At 46.6% G+C, this 27,756-nt stretch overlaps 1 protein-coding gene across 6 annotated transcripts in view; it reads right to left on the bottom strand.

Annotated features, from left to right (window-relative positions):
- Positions 1–27,756, bottom strand: part of LOC147606707 (uncharacterized) — a 93,562-nt gene that overhangs the window by 47,705 nt on the left and 18,101 nt on the right. For 5 of the 6 annotated variants that reach the window (XM_086791776.1, XM_086791771.1, XM_086791775.1 and 2 more), the window contains exons 3-5: positions 8,950–9,037; positions 8,692–8,840; positions 8,254–8,344 (exon numbers count right to left, since the gene is read on the bottom strand). In XM_086791776.1, the coding sequence (XP_086647902.1) occupies positions 8,254–8,344; positions 8,692–8,840; positions 8,950–9,037 (328 nt within the window). The remainder of the gene's footprint in view (positions 1–8,253; positions 8,345–8,691; positions 8,841–8,949; positions 9,038–27,756) is intronic. The other variant, XM_086791774.1, reaches the window with a different exon arrangement.

Below are 27,756 nucleotides of genomic sequence, written 5' to 3'. Positions count from 1 at the left end.
CCCTACTGATCCGGAGGAGACTCTGGATACCGCCTTTTTCGCATTCGCAGCACATCTAGGCCGCAGGATTCAGATGCCGGAGGTTGATGGCACCCCGACAATAGCAGTACATTGACAGTCACAAGGACTCTCACAGCCTTTTCTCTCATATTTTTGGAAGTGGCTCTAGGATAGTTTTCGGCCTCGAAAGATCACCCTCTTTCTTTGTTTGACGGCATGCAGGAGCTTGGCGGTTGGCACATGGTTGGCCATGGGTGGTCGACCAGCAGCTTGTGTGAGATGCGGACACCCTCAAGAGTCTCAGCAACATTGTGTTTTGGATTGCCCGAAGGCTCAGCAGGTTTGGCAACGGATTCTCTGTATCTTCACGATGGACAGGACCTCAACCCGTATCATTACATGGGACACTCTTGCTTGGGCCACAGAGGCTGAGGTTGTCAACGCGTATAAGGAGGAAGATGGGGAGCTAGCCCTTCAGGTCTCTCACCTTCGCATTTTGGCAGTACCATTCCTAGCCCCATCTACTAACCACACTGGAGACCGGGCTCATGCCAAAGATGGCAGATTTGCAGTAGCATTGTAGCCTGGCACATATGGAGAGCTAGATCGAGTGAAACCATGGAGGGTACCCACACTCCGTCTACGGAGTCCACCAGGAGTATTTGGCTCAACATCATCCATAGCCTCCGCGGTCAGTGGGGGAAGTTGCAGGGTGGCTCTAACCGCGTGCGAAAGCGGCGGGAAGCTTTCTTGAGGCTTTGGCGGCCTGGCCCTTTTCTTACTAATAGAGGTGGTGATCCCACTTGGCATTACAGACCACCTCTATGATTACCCTCCGAATGAGATAGCCTTCTCCTCATAGAGCGGCCAGCCGAAGGAGAAGTGCATCTTTCTCCACCTTTTGATCATTTGATCCCTGCCCCGTACATAGAGGCGAGTTTGTATCTAGCCCTTCGTGGTTGTATTTAGCCCTTCATGGCTATTTTTTATTAACTAATACAAGGATCTTTTTCTCGAAAAAAAAAGAAAGAATTTGACGCCACAAGACCATGCCACTTCTTAATATACCATGATTGGCTTTTTTACAAAGGCCGCTCTATATCTTGAAACAATTCCAAGCGACTCTTGTCCACAATGTCCACGATGCCGTTACTGGAAATCATAAGGGCATGAACTCAACTTTGGAGAAGTTAGAGCGGCAGTTGTATTGGCCCAGAATGAGGCAACACGTGTTCACACATGTGCAACATTGTTTGATTTGTCAAAAGGTTGCGGGAAGAAGACAGGGTTGTTACAACCATTGCGTATTCCCAAAGGACCTTCCCAAGATATATCTGTGGATTTTGAGCCCCCCTTGCTTGCGTTCGTATGCCTTCCTCATCCCCTCGTCTCAGCCAACGCCCCCCTTCCTTCTTGTGTGTAGAACGAAGAATATCTTGCCTACGGAGAGTCATATTATCTCATCTTATGTCTACATTGGTGTCACTTTTAGTGGCCCACACTTCACCATGGTTCCCCCGTGGCACATGCCAAAGTAACATGAGGATATGTAGTCTTGAGCGTACTTGAGCGGCATTGCTTCTAGGCACATTTCTAGGAGCCCAAGATGAAGGTCTGGCTTTTTGACACCCTCATCACATTAGCCTTGATGTACGGAGCAACCGTCTGGGCTTGGGGGGCAGATTTATCTGATGAGGTTTGGCAACAAGTTGAGAGGCCCTAGGTCATGATGTTCTCCCATATGATCCAAAGCAAACCATCAGTCCCACACCAGATTATCGAGGCACAGTTTGTTGCAGCCCTGATGGTAGTGGATGCACTCTTCCAAATAGTCACATACCTCCATCACATCAGTCACATGGACCCCCGCTAGCACTTTAGGGCCACCCTGAAGTATGGCATGCCCGAGTTTCCACTTGGTTCTCAGGATATGGGCTCCGCATGGACCGCCTCCCACCCCTTCAATACAATTTGGACTCCCCTTTTCTCCAGCTCTCTTATGAGGACACCAACCAGATTATCCAGTTAGATCTTCTCGGCCTCTACAACCACTGCACATGGATTACACTGTCACCATTTGGGCCCTCCACCAGTCTTGATCAACGCTGGGCAGAACCAAAGTGTGAACGGGGATTTTCCACAGAAGAAAGCTAGAGCACTTTACTGGCATGGTTTGGCCTGAAAGATGGCCATACAGCATGAGCACCATGAGATTTTATCATTAAAGTGACTTATTATATTTGTAAGTCGGTGTTTTCACATTAAGGGCTGGTCATTATTATTATCTTGGGCGTGGACAGGTGGACAAAAGAAGGCACCTAGATGAAACTTGGGCACCAAGCCAAGAAAAGCATAAAAGTTGATATTTTGGGCAAAGTCCAGCTATTTTGAAAAAAAAAGAGAAAAAGCAAGGCAAATTTGGCCTACTGGTTTTATTAAAAGGAGCTGGCTCTCTCTCTTTTTGCCATGCGCATCCTTTTGGAGGCTTCTCTCTACTGGCCGACTACAGTTCATGAGGAAGAGGGTCATACTACGGGGTTTAGAGGGAGCTCCTATTTTCTTGGATGATGATCTCACGAGGATGCAGCTTGAGCATAGGAGAACTTGCATGCCACGAGTCTTACACGCGAGGAGAGAAGGCAAGAAGGCCTTCTATCGAGATGGTCGGGTCATCATTGATGGCCGGCCCATGGATTAGCGGTTTGGGGCCTATGGGACACAGACCAGGCCACTGACAGAGATACACATAGCAGTATGGAACTGTAATGGTTCACTATGGGTGCAGCCTGGACGACTGGAGCATGTTATGGTGGGGAGAGACATCATACTTCTGACAGAGACACATCAGAGCCTAGAGAGAGGGCTACCTCGAGTAGAGGGATTCCAGTGGGAGTCAGCATACAGGAGGACCACACGCCAGGGTACCTCGAGAGGGTCGGGGGGAGTAGCAGTCCTATTCAGACGAGAGCTACAGGGGAGACTGAGAGTGGTAGCACAGGATCCAGAGGCCAGATACATGTGGATCAGCTTACAGCTCTCACAGGACAGGGTTATATACATAGCTCTATGTTACTTTTCTCCATTAGGATCATCCTATGTCATTACAGAGGACATGCCACAGGAGGAGGAGATAGGAGCCTCGCCATACACTTGTCTGTCAGAGGAGATTATGCATTATTCTACACTAGGGGAAGTATTTCTTACGGGCGACTTCAATGCCCACACACAGAGCAGACAGTGTGAGGTGTATGACTATGATGACATGGAGATCCTCCACCCTGTGGATCCAGAGGAGATAGGGGCTAGTCGGGCATCAGAGGACACTGGACCAGACAGAGGACATTATGGGGACCACTTACTAGAGTTGGGAGCCAGGCATCGTCTCGTTATTTATAACGGGATGCTACAGTGGCCGGGATCAGGAGGGCTGACATGCTTCCCACATGGGGGTCATACACGGACCGGAGGCACGGTGGTAGACTACATTATGGGGTCTTTGGAGGCATCACAGCTTGTCACCTCATTCTCCATTCCACCTCGTCCTATTGGGGCAGATCATACATACTTGGCATTTTCACTAGCCGGATCACCAGTATCACCAGCCCCCCACATACCGACGCCACACACTACCATCTACTTCACACATGACATGGCAGACATATACACTGGCAGAGTAGAGGATGGGCTCCTACTCATGGATCCCCTGGCATCTATGGATACCATTACAGCCCAGCTCGCATCACTCCTACACACGGCTGCATTACAGAGCTTCCCACATCGTGTACACTCAGGAGAGCCTGCGAGACCTGGGACTATGCCCCAGAACAGATGGTATGATGACGAGTGCAGAGCCCTATACTCACGACTCCGCATACAGAGAGCCTTGGGAGCCATCACAGAGCAGGAGTCGAGGAGAGAGATGAGGAGACTTACTCGCCGCAAAAGGCGGGCCTTCGCAGAGATACAGGAGCTAGAGATTATTCATTTCTTCATGAGTAGAGATAGCCCTGTCTCATGGCGGCACTTCAGAGAGCCCCGGACCCCGACACCTATTGCAGACCCACAGACATGGCACACATATGCAGAGGGTCTATACCATGCCCCACAGCAGCCACCTATACCTCAGCCACAGGAGCCTCGACCTACCACAGCTAGCTTCTTTACCCACTCGATGGTACAAGAAGCTATCCGCCGCCTACAGCATGGACGGGCTGCCGACCATATGGGCCTGCAGGGTGAGCATCTCATATATGCAGTAGATTCTTTAGCTCCTTTTCTTGCACACCTGTTTAACAGGGCACTAGCAGAGGGTTTGCCTGCGGAGTGGACGATGCACACCATCGTGCCGATTCACAAAACAGGGGATATGCTCGATCCGAGCAACTACAGGACGGTTATGGTTGGCCATGTGCTGGCCAAACTCTATGGCGCAGTGCTGGAGCAGGAGCTTAGCTTATATGCTGAGCGAGCAGGTTTACGCTCATCAGGGCAGGCAGGCTTCAGGAGAGCCTTCTCTACCACTGACCATGTATTCACTTTGAGATGTATGATTGATCAGGCCAGAGTGAGGAAGAGAAAGCTCTATTGCTGCTTTGTGGATTTCCGCAAGGCATTTGACACAGTACCACGAGAGAGGCTCTTTCAGCGCCTGCAGTCTCTTGGCATACCAGCAGATATGACATGGGGCATCTATGCATTATATGAGCAGGTTTTTGGGCGAGTCAGATGTCCAGGAGGTATGTCCGAGACTATTGCTAGCACCATTGGTGTGAAGCAAGGATGCCCACTTTCCCCCACGCTATTTGGGTTATACATTGATGAGGTGGCTGACTTCATTACACGGGGAGGCGGAGATGGAGTTGATTTAGCAGGTACCTCAGTACATATTATGCTCTATGCTGATGATATTGTATTAGTGTCTGAGTCCCCCGGTGGTCTACAGCAGCATCTACATGCACTCCATGATTTCTGCACACAGAGGGGTCTTACTGTGAACCTTGGGAAAACCAAGGTTATGGTCTTTCATACATCGAGACAGGGCAGGAGTCAGCTGACATTCACTCTCGCAGGATGCCAGGTGGAGGTGGTGACATCATACGTGTACCTAGGGGTTACCTTCTCTGCAGCAGCCACACGCTTTACCATGGGTTCAGCAGCCAGAGCTAGATTGACACGGGGATATGCAGCATTGGCTATGCTAGAGAGACAGTGCCACCAGGCGCATTTTCAGGAGCCCCGGACGAAGGGGTGGCTATTTGACACATTAGTCACACCGGCATTGATGTATGGAGCAGCAGTATGGGCGCCAGGCCTTGCTACACATTGGTGGACACAGATAGAGAGACCACAGGCCCTCATGATGGCACGCATGATACGCAGCAAACCGTCAGTACCTCATGACATTATCCGAGCAGAGTTTGCTGCGCCTCCTATGATGGTAGAGGCCATATTTCAGACTATATGCCTGCTAGACAGATTCAGAGAGATGCCACAGGACAGATTATCATACAGAGCTTTTCAGGCATCTAGACAGTTGGCTGAGGCAGGAGACAGAGGATCATGGTATGCACAGGTCACACATTGGTTCTCACAGCATGGCCTAGACATGGATCATCTACCACCATTCCAGTATGACAGGGATGCACCACATATCCGTCTCTCTCATAGTGAGAGGAACAGAGTATTGAGACAGGATCTATGGCAGCTCTATACACGAGAGACATGGATATCGCCTACACAGCCTCTTCCACCGAAGATGCTATACTACAGAGATCACTTCATGAGTATCACTGATGATGGATTTATAGAGAGGCCTAGATACATGGAGGGCTTTTTACCACACGGCTCCCGAGTGGCTATTGGTCAGCTCAGAGTTTCATCACACCGATTGGAGATTGAGACTGGCAGAGCAGCACGGATCCCCCGAGAGGAGAGGGTATGCAGATTGTGCAGAGAGGAGGTGGAGAGTGAGGAGCATTATATATGCAGATGCAGAGCATATACAGCCATCAGAGAGAGATATCCCATTTTATTCAGAGAGCCACATTCCCTACGCCAGATCTTTGAGGCAGCAGACCAGCGCATACTGGGGAGATACATTCTAGACATACAGCGCCACAGAGAGACATTATTACAGGCTCAGACAGCCCGAGAGGGGGGGCGACAGACACAGATTACTACATTTTTTCAGAGATCCATACCCCTCCCAGCCCCTACACGGCAGGGAATTACTCTCCAGAGAGCAGAGACACTTAGAGCCCGCAGGAGACAGAGGACACCTGGCTTTCGGACACCACGCCTATACCAGAGAGAGATGACAGAGATCAGAGCTCAGTTTCATAGAGAGGGTGAGGAGCAACTGGCTCGCTTCAGAGCACACCCAGGCATGTTCTTCAGAGAGCTGTGGACACCCCCTTCACTGATGTATACCATTTTATACCCCCAGTATGGTACAGGATGGAGCTAGCTAGGTTGCATATCATGATTGTATACTCCATGCATATAGCTTTGCATTCTCCTAGTAATAGAGCTCCATCCCCTACACACCCAGATTCAGCTTTTTTATTCAGTACTTTTTCATTTTGTTGGGATGACAGAGGATACCCCATACATGTACTCCGATTTGTCTCATAGGCCGAGTTCGGTCTTTTGGAAGACGTTAATAAAATCTTTCTTTCTTTCTTTCTTTCTTTCTACTGGCCGACTACAGTTCACCCTCTCTCCTTTCTCTTGCGTTGGCTGTACAGCATATCTGGGTCTGTTTCACCTCGCCGACTTGCTCCATGACTTCTACTAGGCTGGTCGACTTCTTCCAAGCCTCCCATAGTGCTGGTCGACTTCTTCCAAGGCAGCCACATGGTTGGTTGCTTTCTCCCGGAGCTTGACAGGGCTGGTCCAATCTTATCTGAGCTGTTTTGGGACTGTTTTGGGCTGATTTGAGAGCTCTTTTGGTGCTGATTTTATGGCTCTGTTTTGGGCTGATTTGGCACGAAATTCGGGGCTGTTTTGGGCTCCATACCGGCCTGTTTTATGGACAGTTTATGAGCTGATTATGGGACTGTTTTGAGACAGTTTATCAAATTGACTTTGGTGCAATGTTTGTATCTTGGCACGAGATAGTTTACGTGTGCAAGATTTGTGCTGAGGCTTTGTGGAAAATCCGGTGTTGTGTGCAACCCGCACCTTGGTATCTTGTAAAAGCTTCTCTATCTACAAAGAAGTTCCTACGGGGGGCCGACCGTTCCGGCTCACTGCGGTTTTATTGTATTGTTTATGGTTCTTCCGTTGTGTTATCATGCTCTATGTTTGGTATTTGAAGCGTTGATCTATTATTATTGTCGTACCGGGTTCTCGCTATTTGTGACATACACCTTCAGAGCTCCCACCGAAGATGCACTTCTCCAGAGATCTTTTCCTCAGGCTCGTTGTTGAGGATGGATTCATCCAACAGCCGGGCTACCTAAGTGTTTCATCCCACCGCCTCAGAGTCAAGACAAAGAAAGCTCAGCGCATCTTCACAAACGGGGAGCCCATACGGAGACCCAGGAAGGAGAGGATCTGCTAATTATGCCACACAGAGGTTGAGACAAAGGAGGATTACATATGTCACTGCCCCGTATGCTATGAGATCCGCATGAGGTTTCACTATCTGTTCCATGAGGGATTTGGTCCACTTTCCAGGATCATTGACTTCCCTGCCCAGCGCTGCCCAGCGCTCAAGCTCCACAAAGAGCACAGGCCCTTCACAGACCAGGCGCCCCCGACTCTAAAGACCTAGACCCTCTACTCATAGCTCCTGATCACTAGCCTTCGCCTCCCCACAGCACTGGGCACATTCATGCCTGCCATTCTTAACTACCCAGCACCAGGGCACCAGCCAGACAGATGTTGAGCTTGTACATGACAGCTCCCTTTCCATGAGGAAGGAGACTTTTTCTTGTTTTCTTGTATTGTATTTTGCAAGTCCCATTAACCATTTTGAATCCCAATGATGATAATACTTTTTCTCTCTCTCTCAAACACACACACACATATACACACATGTTAGCAGTACCCTTGACTCTTTCTCTCACTCCTTTTTTCATGCAGTTGCAAGAATTTCTTGAACTGCAGATGAGGAGTCAAGCATTGAAGTTGCTGCCTAGCCTTCTGACACATTCAATCAGGTCACAAAGAGGAGATAGCCACTCTTCATTCACGAGCATCACAAGGAGAAAGCAAATAATCACTATACTTATCTAAGAAGACACTTACTTGCGGTACAGCACAATCAGCATGAAGAGGATCCCACTCCATGACGCAAAAGCATTCCCAATGATCTGATTGCTGGACATTTAAAGGGGCCCTACGGACAACCACACGAGAAGATCACTTTGTATAGGCCTTATAGAAAAGCAAAGTTAACTGTAATAAAAAGAAATTTGCAATGTGGGTGAGTAGAACAAGAAGAAAGAAGAAAGAAAGACATATTAAGCGTCTACTAAGGACCCAATGGACCAAAGTGATACAATAATGTCCATAGCATATCTCATCATGAAACGGAAAATAAAATATAAACAAAATCTCACTGGGGTGATACAACACTGTCCATGGAATATCAGGAATATGGAACATGCGAGGAGCATCAGCCCCCAATAGATGGGATACCACTCTCCAAGACACAAACTTGCTGAAGTATCCATCTTACATTACCTTCTCCACTTGCCACAAATGACCTCACTATGTTTGCAGCCATCAATATCTCTGAATGCTTTAACAAATACATTCTGGCACTTCAGCCAATTTTCACAAGTTCCACTAGGTAACATCTTTGCAGGTAGCCAATTTGAAGACTGGACTTTCTACAAGCATAAAAACCCAGAATGTGGATGCAATCAACAAGAGAGTAGAAATATTTGAGAAAAGCAAACCAAAATGTAGCGAGCCAACAACTTGCGACTCTGACATTACATGTTTGAAGGCTTTTAAAATGTGGTCTCTCTCTGCATCTTTTTCCTCTTGAGAGAGGGGTGCTTCCATACCAGGACGACCTGCTTCACTATATTACGATGAGACAAAAGATCAGCATCCAAGCAAACATTAAAAAGGCCAACCTCATCAGACATCAAATGAAGAGTTCAATTTTTAAAGTAGTTCTAGAGTTGATCAATATCTGCACATGCATTGCATAGAATTCGTCCAATGGCATCCCCCTATGGATGTCATTGACACCCGTAAAATGATGTATAAGGTGAAGACCACAGTGAAAGCTAGGTTGCCTTACAAGTCTAAGCAACAACTGTAACACTTTCAAGAACTAACCACCACCCATACACAAAAATCTCCTATTTATTATACTGTTTTTTGTTGAAAATATGCTGATTTACTAAGAACAATGTGAGATCATTTATCCTTATAAAACCGAAGCACACACTACCGTGGCAAGCAAGGTTGCTAATGTCTAAACTATTTCGAAATTCCATGGGGGAAGGTGAGTGCCTAAGGCGGTAGAGTGGTGAGAAAAAGATTTGCTAACATGTGCTAAAAGGCGTACAAAATGTAAAAGCGATGATGCGCCCTAGAGAATCATGACATAAGACGAATATGATATGAAATGAGAGGTGGAATAAACATGAATGTCACATAGTGTGCAAAAATTTGGTCCCCCCCCCCCCCAACGCGGCGGGAAAAATGGGCGGTATGATCAAAGGTCGAGCTAGAGCCCATGAGGACCTCCCCACGGAGCACTTGGCACATGAATGGAGAGTCTTAACTCCTATCCGTGCTCACCTCTTTTTAATAGGGTTCTTTGTGAGGGTCTCCCCCCTTCCTAGACCAGCCATACCATAGTCCCTACCAATAAAGCACAAAACCCCTTGGATACCAGACAATCATGATTGGTCACACTAAAGCCAAACTATAGGGACCAGTTTTGGAGGTTCATGTTAGCTCATGGGCAGAGGGGCACCAACTGACAGCCACCGGACACACATAGGCTTCAGGAGGAACTACTACTCCACATTAGATCACATTTTCACCCTCTAGGTGACCATTGAGGAAGTGAGAGCGTGGAGGCAGCGAGTCTATTCAGGAAAGCTTTTGACTCAGTTCCATGGTCACACTTATTTGCTGGCCTACAGGAGTTGCAACTTGCCACACAGATGCTATGGGGAGTGATGGCATTGTATGAGTAAATGACATTCCAAATATGAGTCCTTTTGGGGGGGGGGGGGGGGGGGGGGGGGGGGGCATGTCTGGTGAGATATGCAGCACTATAGGGATCCTGCCTACTAAAATCGGCCTCTAGTAGAAACCAAAGTGCGGTAGACTAGTAGTCACCCAAACACAGTTGTAATCCAGCAAATAAGACAGATCAAAAGGGAGCTAGAGTGCTCCTACACAAAAAGAACAATGACACCTATTGGCCCCAAAGCTTGGCGCTCCTTTCGGTATTTCTTTATTCAAATTCAATGGAAGAGTTTAAATGAATACATCATGGCCATTCATGGCTTGTACGTTTGCATGTCCAATCTGCCAATCCTCTGGACCTCTTAGCATAGAGGTTACACAAAGTCTTGTGCCCCCAAAACACCACATTGTTATTCACCTCTAATCAGCCAAGATAGTGCATCCATGAGGCCTTGAATACGCATCTAACTGGCCCATGCACATAGCCAAAAACTCAGCCATGAAACAGTCCGTAAACTCTTCCAAATCACACCAAAAACTTGCCCTGTTTCCACCATCCAAACTGCCAAACCCTTCCTCTCACAAAGGGCCAGAGAAACAACTCCAAGACAGTCACGAGACTCGGTTATGCACTTCTTGCAGTCCCACCTGCTCGCAAAGAGAGAGAGAAACTTACAGTCCTTGTGTCGCTTTCCCCTAGAGAAAGAAAGAGAGAGAAACCTGTCAGCTGTGCACGTCTATGGCCGCCAGCAAACTGCCCACCTGCATGCATCCAGTAGAGAGAGAGAGAGAGAGAGAGAGAGAGAGAGAGAGCAGTTCAGTCCTTGCACTTGCGGCCAGCCAATAGCCAAAAAGCAAAGAGGAATTCTGCCCAGTCCACGCTTCTCTGCAGTCCAGCCCACGCTTCCTGCTATTCAGCTCCTGACCGCCACCTGCAAACCGTCCGACTCTTCTGTTGTTGCCCGACCAGTCCGCCAGTTGCCTAGAGAGAGAGAGCCATGTGCAGTGTAGACCTGCGCTTCCTGCAACAGCTGACTTCTGCCAAAGAGAAAGAGCTCCCATGTGCAGCCAACTGTGTGCCCAAGGAGAGAAAACAGCCAGGCGCCTGTCTGCTGCCCCGCCCTTCACAAAAGCGTGAGAGAGAAAAACACCTGCACGTGTAGCATCATCCGGCCCCCCCTAGAATAGCGTGGGCTCCTAAAAAAAAGCCACGATTCACTTTAAAAAGGGTTCTCTCAATTTTAAAGGTTTTAAACCTTTGTCCCCTTGTCCCTCCACACATGGGGTTGTTTAAATAAAACCTTTGCTCCAAGTATGAACCTTAAACATATATCTTGCTCACCGACCACCATGCTCACACTTATGCTGCACAAATTCACAGGGTCACGACATATCCCCCTCTAGAAAAATGGCAAGCATCCTTGATTGCATTCTCGTGATACAAGGAGGCATCCAAAGCGGAACCACACTGATAAAGAAAGCTTCCCAATACAACAAGATATCAGACATGTGATCCAACTAAAAGTGAAAAGTACAATATGGCAAGATCAACGTCCCAATCTCTCTAAGCCATATGCGTATGTAGCAGAATTTACTGCAAACTAATGGTGTAGTAATAGTCCAAGTTGTATACCATTGTGAACCATTCATAACCACAACATCCAATGTGACTAGTACACATATATCATAAAGGTTCCATAAGCAGATGTACTGTCAGCTGTCAGTACCTTCAGGTGAGACAAAAGCTGCACCAAGCGACCTCTAGATGACATCTGAGTCTGTCTGTATCAAGGGAGCGGAGGTGCTACCCCCTCTTGAGCATCAAGCAATGCTCCAGACCTATGCTCTGCTGAACCTGAATGAGCCGTAGCAAGAGTCGGCTCCAACTCAAAGGCATCAAGATAAAGCTGCAATACCTGAGGTGAATCTGCTAAGTCACCCTCCTCCATCCACTTCACATCCATCAGTGAATAGTTCTTGAACTTCACAAGATAGCGACGTGAAACTTTACCTCGTACCTTTCTTTCCTTATGTGCCAGTATCTTCTCGGGAATAAGAACCTCATCAAGCTCCTCAACTTCCGGCTGAGCCTAATCTAATACATCCTTAGGCACATCCCCATGGAAAGGTCTAAGTAGACTCACATGAAATGCATTGTGAATCCTCTAGTGATCTGGTAGCTTCAAACGATAGGCCCTCTCGCCGATCTTTTCCAACACTTGAAAAGGTCCATAGTAGCGCATGCTCAACTTAGGGAATAAGCGCTCTTTACCCTTCATCTTCTTGAGTCTAGCTTTCTCAAATCGCAAAAGAACCCAGTCACCCAATGCAAACTCTAATGCATGCCTGTGACGGTCTCCTGCCTTCTTTTGCTTTTGTTGAGTTCTTTGGAGTGCCAACTTAACTCTCCTATAAGCTTCATCCATGTTCTCCACATACTGGTCAGCCTGAAAGATCTTATCCTTTGTGTGCAAAATGGGTGGTACCTTCTTCCCTCCTTCCACAATCTCAAAAGGCGCCTTGCCTGTCGAGGTATGGATGGTGGTGTTATAAGCGAACTCCACCAAAGGAAGATACTTTTCCCATTGTTGCTTATGCTCTGACACATAGCACTTCAGAAGATCTAACACTGTGGAATTAGCCTCTTCCGACTGCCCATCTGTCTGTGGATGGAACAATGATGAAAACTTGAGAGTTGTATCCATGTTGTCAAACAACCCTCTCCAAAATAAACTCGTCATCCATGGATCACGGTCACTAATGATAGACGAAGGCATGCCATGATACTTGAAGATCTTCACCTAGAAAAAGGAAAACAAACAGGGGGAGCTAGAGTGCTCCTGCAAACATGCAAACAGTACACGGACACCGATTGGCCCCAAAACGCAGTGGCGCCCCTTGCGGTATTTCTTTAATTGATTACAAGAGAGCTTTGATTACAATTAGGCTAGAAACTCAACCGTCACATTAGAACCCCTGAAGCCTGCAAAGACCCTGCATCATGGCTTCTTGTCCACTCGGCATCCACAAACAAGTCCAGCCATTGTTCACATTGAAAGACTCTCACATTGAGTCTTGCATACAGAAGCTTTCTCCCATGATCAGGGCTGCCACAACACATCCAGTGCTTCTACATTTTGTCGTGAGGAAATGCGACAAATCGAAGATCTCATCACTCCAAGGACTTCCATCGCGAAGACTTCCGCTGTCATCGACTCTACTTACAATTGGTAAGCTTTTATGCTTAAATATGGAAGCAAGTAGCAGGAGGGAGGAACCGGATTACAAGATCACATACCCTATGTAGTGTTCTCTGGTCCTACGTACTCTCTTGTAGATTGTTGCTACCATGTGTTGGTGGAATAATAGAGAGCAGATGGTAGGAAACATGGGCACTTGAGAGGGTAGTGTGGATTGCAAGTCTACATCAACAACCACTTGTTTGCAATACTGTATTCATATGCATTAGTATGAAAATCTGGTCAGAAATGCCCATGACACTATGTACTTGATTGTCCCAAGATCAATATACTTTATTTGAGGGAGGGGTCGGCCGTTCCGGCTCATTGTGTGTCTCTTGTCAATTCAACAAATTACTTCTTGTATTTGAGCAAGTGTCCATCAAATCTTAGTGTATTTAAGTGTATTGAATAGCACTGTGTTTAACCAAGTTACATTGGTATCACAGCATACGGCTCTCTTTCACTTCTATCGTGAGAGATGATCACCGTGAACGCTAGCTATCTCTACACTTAGAACATTATGGACAGCCATACAATGAATATTGGAGATGCTAACACGAGAGACAGGGACAATGAAATGCATGTCTCCAATGCTTTACAGGATGAGCAAACTCATGTGGTGCACAATAGGGAACATGAATATGTGGGACAGTCGTCCCGTGGCAAAGAGAAGATGCAGGCAGAAGAGTCTATAGTCTTGAGGGCTGAACTTACTTGTATGCAGGCTTTTCTCCATGCACAACAAGAAGAATTGAATCTTTACTACCGCGAGGATCCATTGGTACATGACCGTTTGAAGGCCAAGAAAGCTGAATCTTATATGGATCATGCAATAGCAATGATTGCTCAAGAGTTGCACATGCAACCGAGGGATACAGCACGTGCATACTTGGCTCGTACCGAGGATGCCTATGCAAAAAAGGCAACCATCCTACAGGTCTTGGAATCCCCACAAGTGCTCGAACAAGAACTTATGTCTAAGAGAATGAATCTCCACGCTATGGGAGAGAAACAATGTCAAATCCCCATAGGATCACCTCGTAGAACGCTCCTAGTACAAGGCTCGAAACCTACAAAACAAACCGGGCAAACGTCTAGGGGATGCAGGCATGACTCACCTCCCAACCTTGACAGCTGTGGGCAAGCCCACAAGTCTTGGCTGTCCCCATCGAGCCACGAGCTGAGCTAACTAGATGGACATGCCGACCAATCTCTACCTCGTGACGTCCCATACCGCCACGAAGCTACCCTCGCGGGCCTCGAGACTGCTGCCGGCCTTGGCTGCATAAAGCAAGTGCACGTCTGTACTAGATCCAGGCCCCTTGACCATAGAGCCCTCACAAAGACACGCGAGACTCTATAACTATTTTTGAAAAGGCCCATAATATCTAGTTGCAAGCTTAGGATATGCACCCTCTTTGCCATGCCTTTTTGCAAGTCTTGCTTTCTCGAATTTCAAGAATACCCAATCATTCTCTTTGACATCAAATTGCCAATTGCCCTCTATGCTTATCGGTAGCCTTTTTATGTTTGTCTTGTGACCTTGCAATGGTTGTGCGCACCTGAGTAAAGGCAATATCCGAGTCTCTTACATACTCATCAGCTGCAAACATTTCATCCTTTGTGCGAAGGATGGGTGGCAAAACCACCTTACCATAAACAATCTCAAACGGGGACTTTCCCGTAGATGCATGCACCGTGTTGTTGTATGCAAATTCGAGAAGCAGTAAGTACTTCTACCAAGAAGACTTTTGATCCGCCACATAACATTTCAAGAGATATAACATGGCGGAATTTGCAGCCTCACTCTGCCCATAAGCTGATGAGAAGTCCGATTTGGTGCCCATATTATCAAAAAAGGCCCGCCAAAAGAGACTTATAGTACTAGGATCTTTATTCCCTACAATGGACTTCGGCATTCCATGATGTTTGAACACTTGTGCAAGATATATTTTAACCATATACTCAGCTTTGATGATCTTCTTGACCGGCAAGAAGTGAGCTTACTTGCTAAACCTGTCCACAATTGTCCAAATAGCATCATTACACTGTTGGGTCGTTGGCAAGTCCATAACGAAATCCATTGTAATACTTTTCCATGGCTGCATGAGAATAGGCAATGGCTGAAGCAAATCTAGTGTCTTTTGCCTATCAAATTTCACTTTCTAACAAAAGTGATACATGCACGTCCATGTGCCTCTATGTCCTTCCGCATACCTAGCCAATAGAAATAACACTCAATCATGTGCAAGGTAGGGATTATGCCTCTATGACCAACATATGGAGGAGCATGGCACTCATCCGAAACCTTTTGCCTCATGTCAGACACCACACATAGACAATTATCTTTCATAAGATAACCCTCTTTGATCACATATAACGCATGTGCATACCAGCCATCAAAGCAACACAAAATAGTGGCAAAATCAGTACCCATATGATACAAATCATGCATGTTAGACAAGTCTCCATGAGAGGCAAGTGAGATAGCTGCTACATACAGCTTTCGAGACAATGCATCTGCCACTACATTCTTCTTTCTTGGGGTGTGCAAGATCTGAAAATGAAACATAGAGAGGAAATTGGCCATCCTCATATCCTTCTCCGAAAATTTAGTTTGGGTAAAAAAAATACCTCAAACTCCGGTGATCTGCCTTCACAGTGAAATCAGCCCCAAGAAGGTAATGTTTCATAGTGAAATCAGTCCAAGAAGGTAATGTACTCACAAGCACAAGTCCCAAGCACAAGTGCCAATGAAAAGTCAAGTCCACACTATCACATGAGTGGCATTAGTCCCCGGCATATGTAACTACTATGGACGCCAGTCCACTGTATATACATAATGAGAAAGCATGGGTGGACCAATTGGGTGGCCAAATGGTGATAGAAAGTCATGTGGTGGTGGAAAATGATGACTCTAATCCTCCTGTGGTGACACAAGTATGGACAAGGACCACGGGGTCCGGGGCGTCAAGCTTTGTATAGCTCAATGGCTCTGTCTAGTGTCACTCCTCTCAGTTGGGCTCCTGCATCAACCTGGAGGCCGAGTGTAGTGAGTGGATCTACTCTCGGAGCTCTAGTATGAGAAGTCAGTGACAGCTCTCTGTGCTGGTCCTCGGATGCAGCTGGTTTGGGCCACAATAAGGACTCCATGTGTGTGCGGAGCTCCAGAAGGAAAAGCCCCAAGCATCTCTAGTTTGGGAAATCCATGATCCTGGAAAATGGACCAAATCTGTCTCGGAAGAGGCAGTGGAACCTCCCCTAATCTCATAGTATACCAAGCATCGGCAGAGCCTCTGTCTCAACCTCTGTATGACAAAGTTGGCATATCATGTCCTCTGGTGCAGCTGCTCACAGCCCATATCTGAGTGTCTCCACTCTCAACTAATGAGATGAGGTGCGGAGCTGTCCAATCACACATCGCACCCCAAATGACAAATGTGTATCCAGCGTATGATGAAACCGTCCTCTGTCAAGCGAAGAAGATGATCTCTAGAGAAGGCCATCTTCGTCCCCAGGGGTTGAATGAGTAAACGCCAAGTCCTCTGAGTATCCAGTCTCACAATGTCATTCCTAATGATCCTGTTCAGCTCTATGTGGCTAAGAGGAAAGGAGGGAGCTCTATGTGGCTAAGAGGAAAGGAGGGGGCTCTATGCTATATTGAAACAGGGGGAGTGCCCCCATCTACATGCCGTGTATACCGAACAAAGTGCACATACCAGCATTGACTGTCTCCGTCTAGTGCAAGCTATCTCAGGGACTCTAGGGCGAGCCGGGGGTATCTATCTGGTGGGAGCTCCCATAATCTGTGCCAGTACGTCGTCGTTTGGAATAAAGCCTCTGTCACGATCGATGCATCCCCCATCTCTGCTCGCACAATCTCATGTAGCAGTGAAGGCTTACTCCTAATCATGTGCAAGATCATCATCACTAGGGAACTCTCCATCGACTTCCACCCATCATATACCTCTTCCGTATCTGGTCTCACCTGGCTCCCCCCTCCCTCTACTCCTGTGGCACAAACTAGGACCCAGATGGGAGCTCCATACAATAGTACGAGTGTGACTAGTGTGTCAAATAGCCAGAGCTTCGTCCTCGGCTCATGAAACTCTATCTGTGGGCACTGACTCTCGAATGAACCTAGGACTGCACAGCCACACATCAATCTGGTTTCAGCTGCCTTCCGCGTAGATAACTGCGGTCCAACAAAAGTGATCCCAAGATATACATAAGAAGTCACATGCTCCATGGACTCCCCACTTGTAAATTGCGGTGCAGATCTGCCTATCCACTACGGGGAGGTATTAAAGATCATAACCTTGGTCTTCCCAAGGTTCACAGTGAGGTCCCGGTCCTCGCAAAAGACCCGTAGTGCATCCAAATGCCTTTATAGCCCCTCTAGTGAGTCAGAGATAAGGACAATGTCGTCTCCATAAAATAGTATAGGTATCAAGACTCCTGCCAATCGTGCTCCTAGTCCTCCCTGTCTATCTACGAAGTCAGATATCTCATCAATGTATAGCCCAAATAGAGTATGTTGGGGTAAAGGCGTTATGCCCACCCTTATAGTGTGTACAAGCCCATAAGTTATAGTACATAGTACACTTAGTACTTTTAATGTACTAAGTGCACTATGTGTACTAGTGCAATATACATGTGTGATAGGGGAGTCACACACTCACTCTTGGTGAGTTGACTTATCCCCACAACTCTCTCTCTCTCTCTCTCCCTTGTTCTCTCTGTGTATGTCTCCTACATGAACTCTTAATTCTTCTCTCTCCCACACAACTGGTATCAGAGCCTTCAACTGGAGCCATGGTCATTCTGCTGGTCGTACCCTGTGCAAGTTGTACCCTGTGACTGCTATCAGCTGGCTGTCACCCTCATTAGTTTACAGCGCTCGTGTGTTGGGCGCAGCCTGTGTGTAAAGAGGAGAAGCGACTAGCTAGGCAGGCAGCGCAGCAGGTAGCCTACGCTGCCCAACAGGCAGCAACCAACGCTGCCCAGCTTTTCAGGTCCAGCCAGGCGGCGTCGACTGGCTGCTGGACGTGAAGTTCGAGGCTACCACAGCCGAATAGTAGGCGAAGGCGTAATCACTGACTGCTGGGCGTGAAGCGAAGGCTACTAGGCGAGCGAAGAGGCGGAGACGGCGGAGGCAGCATAGCGAACGTCCATCGAATACTAGGCCAGCGCGCACAACTCCCAATTTTGCCCGTCAACTGGCCGCGTAGCCAACAAATAGGCGATACAAGCGGCTAGTTGTGTTGTCGTGGGAAAGTTGGCGTCTCCTAGCAGGCGACTGTCCCGAACACGTGTGCAGCCCCTTCTGGTCTCCCCAACACGTGTGCAGCCCCTTCTCTACAGCAGCTTCATCACCCTCTTCTGCAACAGAGCATCAGATTTCTGCAGCAGCACCAAATTCAACACACCCTTTCCTGCAACAAAAAAATCAGAAATTACAAGGTATCTTGCTTCAATTTTTTTTTGGGGACTTGCAATTGAGCAGGTACAATCATCAATTGAGCAGGTACAGGTGCCGAATTGCTCAATTTTTGAGCAAAATTGGCAAAATTGGGTGACATTGGTCACAATCAGGATCAATTTGCAGGAAATTGGATGTCGAAATTTGGGGCTTTTGATGCAATTGTGCAATTAAGCACTCATACATGCTGTATGATGTGAGAAATCGCACATTTGGGCAAAATTGCAGCAAATTGCAGTGCAAATCAAGGGGTTTTTGTGCCGATTGAATTGATTTGCATGCAGGCGATCGCATTTGATGCTGTGGATAATGTGTTGATGCCTTACAAGCACTCAATGTGCCTGTAAATCAAGGGGCTTTCATGTATTGGATGTATATGTGGCCAGGGGGAAGCATCGTGAACACTCTGGATGCCTTCATGTGCGTCAATGTACCATGTATGATCAGAAATTGATCTTAAATCAAGGGGCTTTTCAAGTTTGTATGCTTGTTGAGCCTGGCAAAGCAACAGGCAAGACATTTATGCCTTGAATCCTCAAAAATCAGCTTGCAGTCAAGGGGCTTTTGCCCGATTTCTGTTCGGAACTGTTGTATGCAGTGTTCGGGACTGTGAAAGTCTGATTTTCACTCATTTGGACAGCCAAAAGAGCATTTATTGCTACTGTACCTGCTGGTACAGATTTGGCACAGCTTTGTGCAAGTTTTGGCATGGCTGTACACTGATTTGAGTGAGGAAAAGGTTCAATTTCAGCTGCTGTACTTGCCGGTACAGGTTTGGTACATCATTTATGAGCAATTGGTACTGTTGTACAGTACTTTGGAAGGGCAACAGAGCACATTTAAGGTGCTGTCCAAAATCTGCAGCAACCAGATTTTGGTGATTTCATCACATAAAGTGGGAGAAAAGTTGCATTTGTGCTTCCGCAATGGGAGATAAAGCTTGGGAGAACAACTGTGAGCACTTTGTGTGCTTTTGGTGCAGTGTTTGCACATTTTGCAGGGAGTCAAGCATTGACAGGTTGCATTTTGCTATGGCAACCACAGGTGAGAGCTCTTCATTGCTTCATATCAAGAAACTTGAAGGCTCGCATAATTATGATATTTGGCAAACCCAGTGCTACAATGTGTTGCTCCAGAAAAAGCAGCACAAGCCTATCAAAGAAAGGGGTGTAATGCCCGCTTCTCTTACTGCTGAAGAGTGGGAAGATATGGATGAGCTGGCAAGATCTACTATCATGTTGTCTGTGTCAGACTCATTACTTTTCAGCATTCGTGAAGAGAAGACAGCTTGGGGAATGTGGCAGAGATTGCAGGACTTGTATGCCCAGCAAAGTGCCTCAAGCAAAGTGTATTGGTTGAAGAAACTCATAGGTCTTCAGATGAAGGAAGGGGCGTCTATGACAGCCCATCTAAATGAGTTTAATGGTATTGTCAGCCAAGTCATTAATCAAAAATTGGCAATGGACGATGAGTTCAAAGCCACTTTTCTGTTATGCACTTTGCCAGAGAGTTGGGACACATTCAGGACAGCCACTAGCAATTCGCATGCTATGCTGTCATATGCAGATGTTGAGGGTGCTCTTCTTCAAGAAGAGATGAACAGGAAAAACAACTCTGTTGGAAAGTCCAATGCAATGAATGCACGTGGGAGATCCCAGCAAAGGGGAAAAAGCCAAGAAAGGGGAAGGAGCAAGTCTCGCTCCAAAAAGGATTTGGAATGCCATTATTGTGGCAAGAAGGGACACATTAAAAAGCAATGCTACAAATGGAAAAATGATCAAAAGGAAAAGGGAAAAGGCAAAGACAAAGAGAAAGATGAAGCCAAAGATGTAAAGCCAAAGGGCAAAAGTGGAGTCAAGATTGAAGAAATCAATGTGTCACATGCAGGTGGCAGTGAGGATGAGGTCCTATTTACTTCTTCACTTGATGCCCATTCACTTCTTACAGGTGGTCATGGTATGCACTCATGGATCATTGATTCAGGTGCCTCCTTTCATGTCACAGGTTGTTTGTTGCATTGTGACAGTCAGAGTGCCATCCAGTTGGCAAAGAATCCTGTCTTTCATGCAAAGACGAAGCATGTGGATGTGAAGTATCACTTCATCAGAGAGGTGATAGAGAACAAGCAAATTCAGCTTGTTAAGATTCATACGGATGACAACCCGGCTGATCTGTTGACAAAGAGTTTGCCTCCGGAGCGGTTTGCTCATTGCAGACACTTGATGGGCATTGGATGAGGCCAGTTTTCAGCCTTGATATGGCCTTATATATTATCATGTACATGCTGATTTTTTCTTTTCCTTTACTTAAGGGCACTTTGCCTTTAAGTGGGAGGTTGTTGGGGTAAAGGCGTTATGCCCACCCTTATAGTGTGTACAAGCCCATAAGTTATAGTACATAGTACACTTAGTACTTTTAATGTACTAAGTGCACTATGTGTACTAGTGCAATATACATGTGTGATAGGGGAGTCACACACTCACTCTTGGTGAGTTGACTTATCCCCACAACTCTCTCTCTCTCTCTCTCTCCCTTGTTCTCTCTGTGTATGTCTCCTACATGAACTCTTAATTCTTCTCTCTCCCACACAGAGTAGGAACACGAGGCAGCCCTGTTTCACCCCAATAGTGTTGTGTATGAACTCTGAGTCACCCTTGGGGCCCGTACTTGACCAGTGATGACAGACTCATAAAGTGTGAGGATCCCCTAAAGCATATCTATTTGTCCTCCCATATCCCGAAGTCTCTTGAGAGAAAAGAGAGAGAGAGACAGAGACAATTTTTCTCTGGAGAGAAAGAAAGAAAGAAAGCAAGCTATATTAACGTCTACGGAAGACCCCAAGGGCCTATGAGACCACACGTAATACAATGGTACCATGGATATACTCAGCCATGGAAAGCTGAAAGAAAAAGTAAAATGAAAACATTTGACAGTACATGTGATCAATAGATGATCCTGTGTAGAGTGAGACATGCCGTGATCAGCTAATGAGCTAGCCAATCTCTGTGACGTGTATCTATATGTATCTCGAGATCAAAAAGAATCCATCCTCAAAGAGTCTCAAGAAATGATCTCTATAGAACTTACATTTCTCAATAATCTATAATGGAGACACCCACGTCCCCCGATGTATGTGTAGACCAAGTAGATCTAACCGTATGATCTGGTTGATCTCTTGCCATGAGAGGTCGAGGTAGGGGGAATCCATGCTATATTGAAATGGGGGGAGATGGTCCATCTTACCATGCACATGTAGGTAATGGTGGTGGCCATGTCAATGAGGGGGGAAATCTAGCCCGTCTGACCTGCTCCCTCTCCCACTCCAGATGTAACTGTATAGAGGACTCCAATGCTAGGCACGGCAGGAGGAAGTCTTTGTCAAGAGTGTATGCATGTTGAATGCATGTGACGGTATGAAAGAGGGCATCTGTAGCTGGTGGAGCCACCCCAAACTCTACACATATAATGTCATGTGGTCCTGATAGCGTACTCTTGATCATGCGTGAAAACATTAGTCATAAATACCTGATTTCTCGAGACATACACAATATGATTTATTCTAGATGGACATGCATGAGTCTTGAGCATGCGTATGCATCATGTGGGTCACGCATACATGGAGTTCAAGGGCATGGCAAGATTGTTTGAGAACATCGGGCAACGCCCATAGAGCCTCGGGCAAGGCCCACAAGTTGTTTTGGAGCTCGAGCAAGGCCCATGTAGAGATCATAAGCAAGGCTCGAAGCAATTCAAGCCGAGCCGCGAGTACACTAGGTGTATTGAGACAACGTACGGAATGTTTTAAGTACAAGAAAGAATATGGATGATTCTCCGAGACATCACTGCATCATGAATTCATATGTGTGTTTTGACAATTATTTTATTTGGGTCACATTGTTTGGTTTGCATGGACAATGCTTGGAGTTATTGCATGTGTTGTCCATGGGGCCGAGGACACCCGGGTGTCCAGGCGGGCAAGTGTGAACACAAACCTGTTTGGGACTAACGCAGTGTTCCTCATGGGTTTTGCAAGTGGTGAGTATACTTGTTGCTTAAGCCTTAAATGTACATGTTTACCACTGAGCTTGTGTTTGCAGAGACACTCCTATTATAAAAATTATTAATGTGCTTTTGGACCGGGCTGACTATTATTCACGAGGACACCCTTTTACTAGGCACCTATTGGAAGAAAAGTAAGATATTGAGAATTATTACTTGTTTAAAATTATGGAAAGCAGCACAAAAAAAAAAAAAGCAAAGCCAATTTACAATAAAAAGGTGGCTTGAGTGTCTAGGCCAATGGTGGGCCTCTGCCTCCAAAACTGTCCACAAAGACCCACAAAGACTACAATCTGATCAATGTATAGATCAAAGAGTGTAGGTGAGACTGGGCAACCCTGCTAAACCCCAATCGTGCTACATATATCCCCCGGGAGTACGGCCTCATAGAGTGCCATCACACCCCGGATCTTCTCATGTGACAATTGGAGCGGATCGGGAAACAGATTCAAAGGCTTTGCAGAAATTCACAAAGCAGCAATACACATGTTTCTTCCATGACCTCCTCCTCCCGTAAAGTAAGATTTGGTCCAACATGTAGAAGTCTATCCTGAAGCCTGCCTGGCCTGAAGCTCTACGGCCCATCCTCTGACATAGAGCTCAATTGCTCTATAGATCTTGGCCATTGTGTGGCCAATCGTGACAACCCTATAATTACTCATGTCCATGGTGTCTCCTACTTTGTGGATGGGGACAATGGTGTTGGTGGTCCAAGAGGGGGGGAGCCTTCACAAAGTGCTCTATTAAAAAGACTTGCAAGAATGGGAGCTAATGCATGATGCTAGTGGGCAAAGTGTTCCACGCTTAGATCCTCATGGTCTTATGCTCTCCCTATATGCAGATTTTTAAGAGCCCTAGTCAGATCGAGAGCATTGAAGAGGTAAGATGATGTGCGCTGAGGAATGTGTGACATTTGTGGTAAAGACTGGTCAGGCACATCATACAACTGGCATGCATACGCTTCCCAGATGTCATGTGCACACATGGACAAGGTTGGCTTTCCAAGCTACCCCTTGATTAGGCAGCACATAAACAGCAGGTTTAGGGCAATAGTAATCCTATGACAAACCCCAAGACCCTGTCACAGCACAGCCATCAGTTGGCCAGCACCAAATGCTCACATGTGTGAAGGCGCATCATTGCGAGTTTCTCTAGTCGTGAGCAGGCTGACAGCCTGAAAGGCAGACCAACCAACTTTTGGGGCTTATAACAGGCAAGCCCATGGATCATTATAGATCATCTGACCCTTCATAGTTGGGGCAAGTCAAGAGTCAGTTTCTAGGTCTTTAGGTTATCTTTTGGAAGGCTAAGGGCCACAAAGTCTTGTACAGTCCTATGGACAGTTTTGTGTACTATATAGCATACTGAAAATACAGCTCTCTCTCTCTCTCTCTCTCTCTCTCTCTCTCTGTCAGGAAGATTTACTATGGCACAGGCAGCCAGGGATAGACTCACACGAGGGTATGCAGCTCTGGCCATGCTAGAGAGACAGTGTCACCAGGCACACGTCCAGGAGCCCCGCACGAAGGGGTGGTTGTTTGACACACCTTGCTTTGATGTATGCTGCAGCAGTATGGGCACTTGGGCTCCCCACCTCCACATGGTCTCAGATAGATAGGCCTCAGATTCTCATGCTCTTGCAGCAAACCCCCCATCCCACATGACATTGTCCGGACGGAGTTTGCTGCACCTCCTATGCTAGTAGAGGCCCTCTTCCAGACGATCTGCTTCATACAGAGGATCAGAGATATGCCATCAGATTGACTCTCACATAGAGCTTTTGAGGCGTCCAGGCAGCTCGTAGAGATTGGAGATAGAAGATCATGGTATTCACAGATGATACAGTGGCTCACTCAGCATGGTCTTGACATAGATCACCTGCCACCTTTCTAGTATGATACACATGCACCACACATCCAGCTCTCTCACAGTGAGAGGAACAGAGTCCTTCGGCAGGATTTATGGCAGCGATACACTCAAGAGACTTGGATTACACCCAATCAGCCTCTACCGCCGAAGACGCTATACTACAGAGATCAGTTTATGCGTATCTCAGCAGATGGATTCATACAGAGACCTGGATACATGGATGTGTACATGCCTCACAGTGCCCGAGTGGTGATTGGCCAGCTCAGAGTGTCATCACACCAACTTGAGATTGAGGCAAGTAGGGCAGCACGGATCCCCAGAGTAGAGAGGATATGCAGACTATGCCAGGAGGAGGTTGAGAGTGAGGAACATTATGTATGCAGATGCAGAGCATATAGTGTCATTAGAGAGAGATACACCACCATCCTCAGTGGACATCCCTCACTCCACCAGATCATGGAGTCCGCAGACCAACGCAGATTTGGCCAGTTCTTGCTAGAGACACAGCGCCACAGAGAGACACTACTACGCACTCATACCACAAGGAGAGGTGGGCACAGCTCCAGCTCACTGATTTCTTCCAGAGCCTACCCTGACACAGGAGGGGGTTACACTTCAGCGCGCTGCGGACTTCCGAGCCAAACGGAGACCGAGAGCACCAGGCTACCAGACTCCCACACTACATCAGAGGGAGATCACAGAGATACAGGCTCCAGATCAGCACCATATCCAAGAGCGGCTAGCTCACTTACACTCACACCTGGAGATCATGCTCCGAGGTATTTTTGCCTCGCCATCGCCTATGTATCACATATTACACCCCCATTATGATACTGGTTGGAGCTAGACAGATCTGCATTGCATTCTTGTATACCTTACGCATATAGGTTGCATACTGAGCCTCTTGTAGTAGTGCTCCATCCATCACCCCCCCCCCCAACTAGCTCAGTACTTTCATAGTTTATTTCATGTTCATTTTGTCCCTTTTTTTTTTCTGGACATCCAGAAGACATTGACAGTTGTACATTGATTTGTTTCAGAGCTGTGGACACCCCCTTCATTGATGTATACCATTTTATACCCCCAGTATGGTATAGGATGGAGCTAGCTAGGTTGCATATCATTGTATACTCCATGCATATAGCTTTGCATTCTCCTAGTAGTAGAGCTCCATCCCCTCCACCACTCATTGTACTTATTGCACACCCAGATTCAGCTTTTTAGTTCAGTACTTTTTCATTTTGTTGGGATGACAGAGGATACCCCATACAGGTACACCGATTTGTCTCATAGGCCGAGTTCGGTCTTTTGGAAGACGTTAATAAAATCTTTCTCTCTCTCTCTCTCTCTCTCTCTCTCTCTCTCTCTCTCTCCCCCAGTATGGTACAGGATGGAGCTAGCTAGGTTGCATATCATGATTGTATACTCCATGCATATAGCTTTGCATTCTCCTAGTAATAGAGCTCCATCCCCTACACACCCAAATTCAGCTTTTTTATTCAGTACTTTTTCATTTTGTTGGGATGACAGAGGATACCCCATACATGTACTCCGATTTGTCTCATAGGCCGAGTTCGGTCTTTTGGAAGACGTTAATAAAATCTTTCTTTCTTTCTTTCTCTCTTAGTCGGTGACTTGCATCAAGGTTTCTATTCAGTTACTTAGGGATGAGAAAGATCCTTAGAGCAACTTCCACGCATGTGACATTGGTATTAGAACATCAGGCTCAACAAGGCTAAGTGCTGAAGGTGTCCTAGGAAAGTGCACAAGTCCAAGGAGAGTAACACAGCCAAGGTAGAAATCCCACTGGACTGGTTGGTGTAAGCAAAACCTAAGGGAATGGCAGCCCTGAGGGTCAGATGCCACTTGGGGCATACTGAGGAAGGCTCTCAAGAAAATGGTTCCAAGGGAGATGTAGCACGGATGCCATGATCAACCTTGGGAAGGAGAGCATTGTAGTGTTCAGGGACAGGGCATGAAGGCAAGGAGCCAAAGTGGAACAGATGCACCGATCTCAACACCATAGTTGCTAGGAAAAGCGTTTCCTTCAGGGTAGGAAACGTGGAAACGTTTCCTTGTAGGAAACGCGTTTCTTTCATGCATTTTTTTGACTTGTTTTTTTTGCCCCAAATCCAACGTTCGAAAATTGCAACTATTTTGATAAAGACGTTTCTCTATTTCTGTATGCTGCTCCCCCTCAACATCAACATCGAGCTCTGTGCCGTCCCTGACTTGCACGTTTCTTCACGAATCCCCCACACCTCCTCCCTCAGGTCGCATGCCTACAGCCAAGTGTGTTTTTTATCAAATTTGCTCAATACCTGAGGCTTGAAGCTTGCTAATTTGGGCCAATTTGGAGCAAGATGGAGATGCTAAAAATTGGGGGTTTTCTTCACACAGACCCCATTAAGCCTCCAACATCTGCTTAGACTCTGCCCAAGGGTCTTAAGCAAGTATGTAATCTATTACATGTCTAATTTTTGTTTGATTTTTTGTAGCAACCGAGGCGAGTGCAACAGCTGAGTCTTAACAATGATGAGGGCAAGAAGATTGAGGACTTGCAGGAATAGCTACTAGCTAGGCTGAGAGCCTGAGCCATTGTCCATGAGCCAGGTGGCTTATCATGATTTATTTTGTATTGTTTATGGGCATTGGGCCATGATTGTTGATTCATCATGATTCATGTGACATGAACACTTCAAACTTTTAACCTATGTAGTGTCATGTATGGTTTTTTTTTTGTGGCATGGAATGATGGATGATTGGATCATGGATCACAGACCATGGTCTATGAATCATGATCATTGATAATGGATGATTAATGGTTTTTGTTATTTGTGATTCAAAGACTTTAGTCTACATCGTTTAGACTTCAGTCTTGCAAGTTGCTAAGTAGTAAGTAACAAATTGTAACTTGTTTGTAATGAAAGTTCTCAT

The sequence above is a fragment of the Cibotium barometz genome, chromosome 57 (genome assembly GCF_041138505.1).
Source record: "Cibotium barometz isolate CiBa-2024 chromosome 57, ASM4113850v1, whole genome shotgun sequence".
NCBI classification, from domain to species: Eukaryota; Viridiplantae; Streptophyta; class Polypodiopsida; order Cyatheales; family Cibotiaceae; genus Cibotium; species Cibotium barometz.
This window is presented reverse-complemented; position numbering and strand designations above follow the sequence as displayed.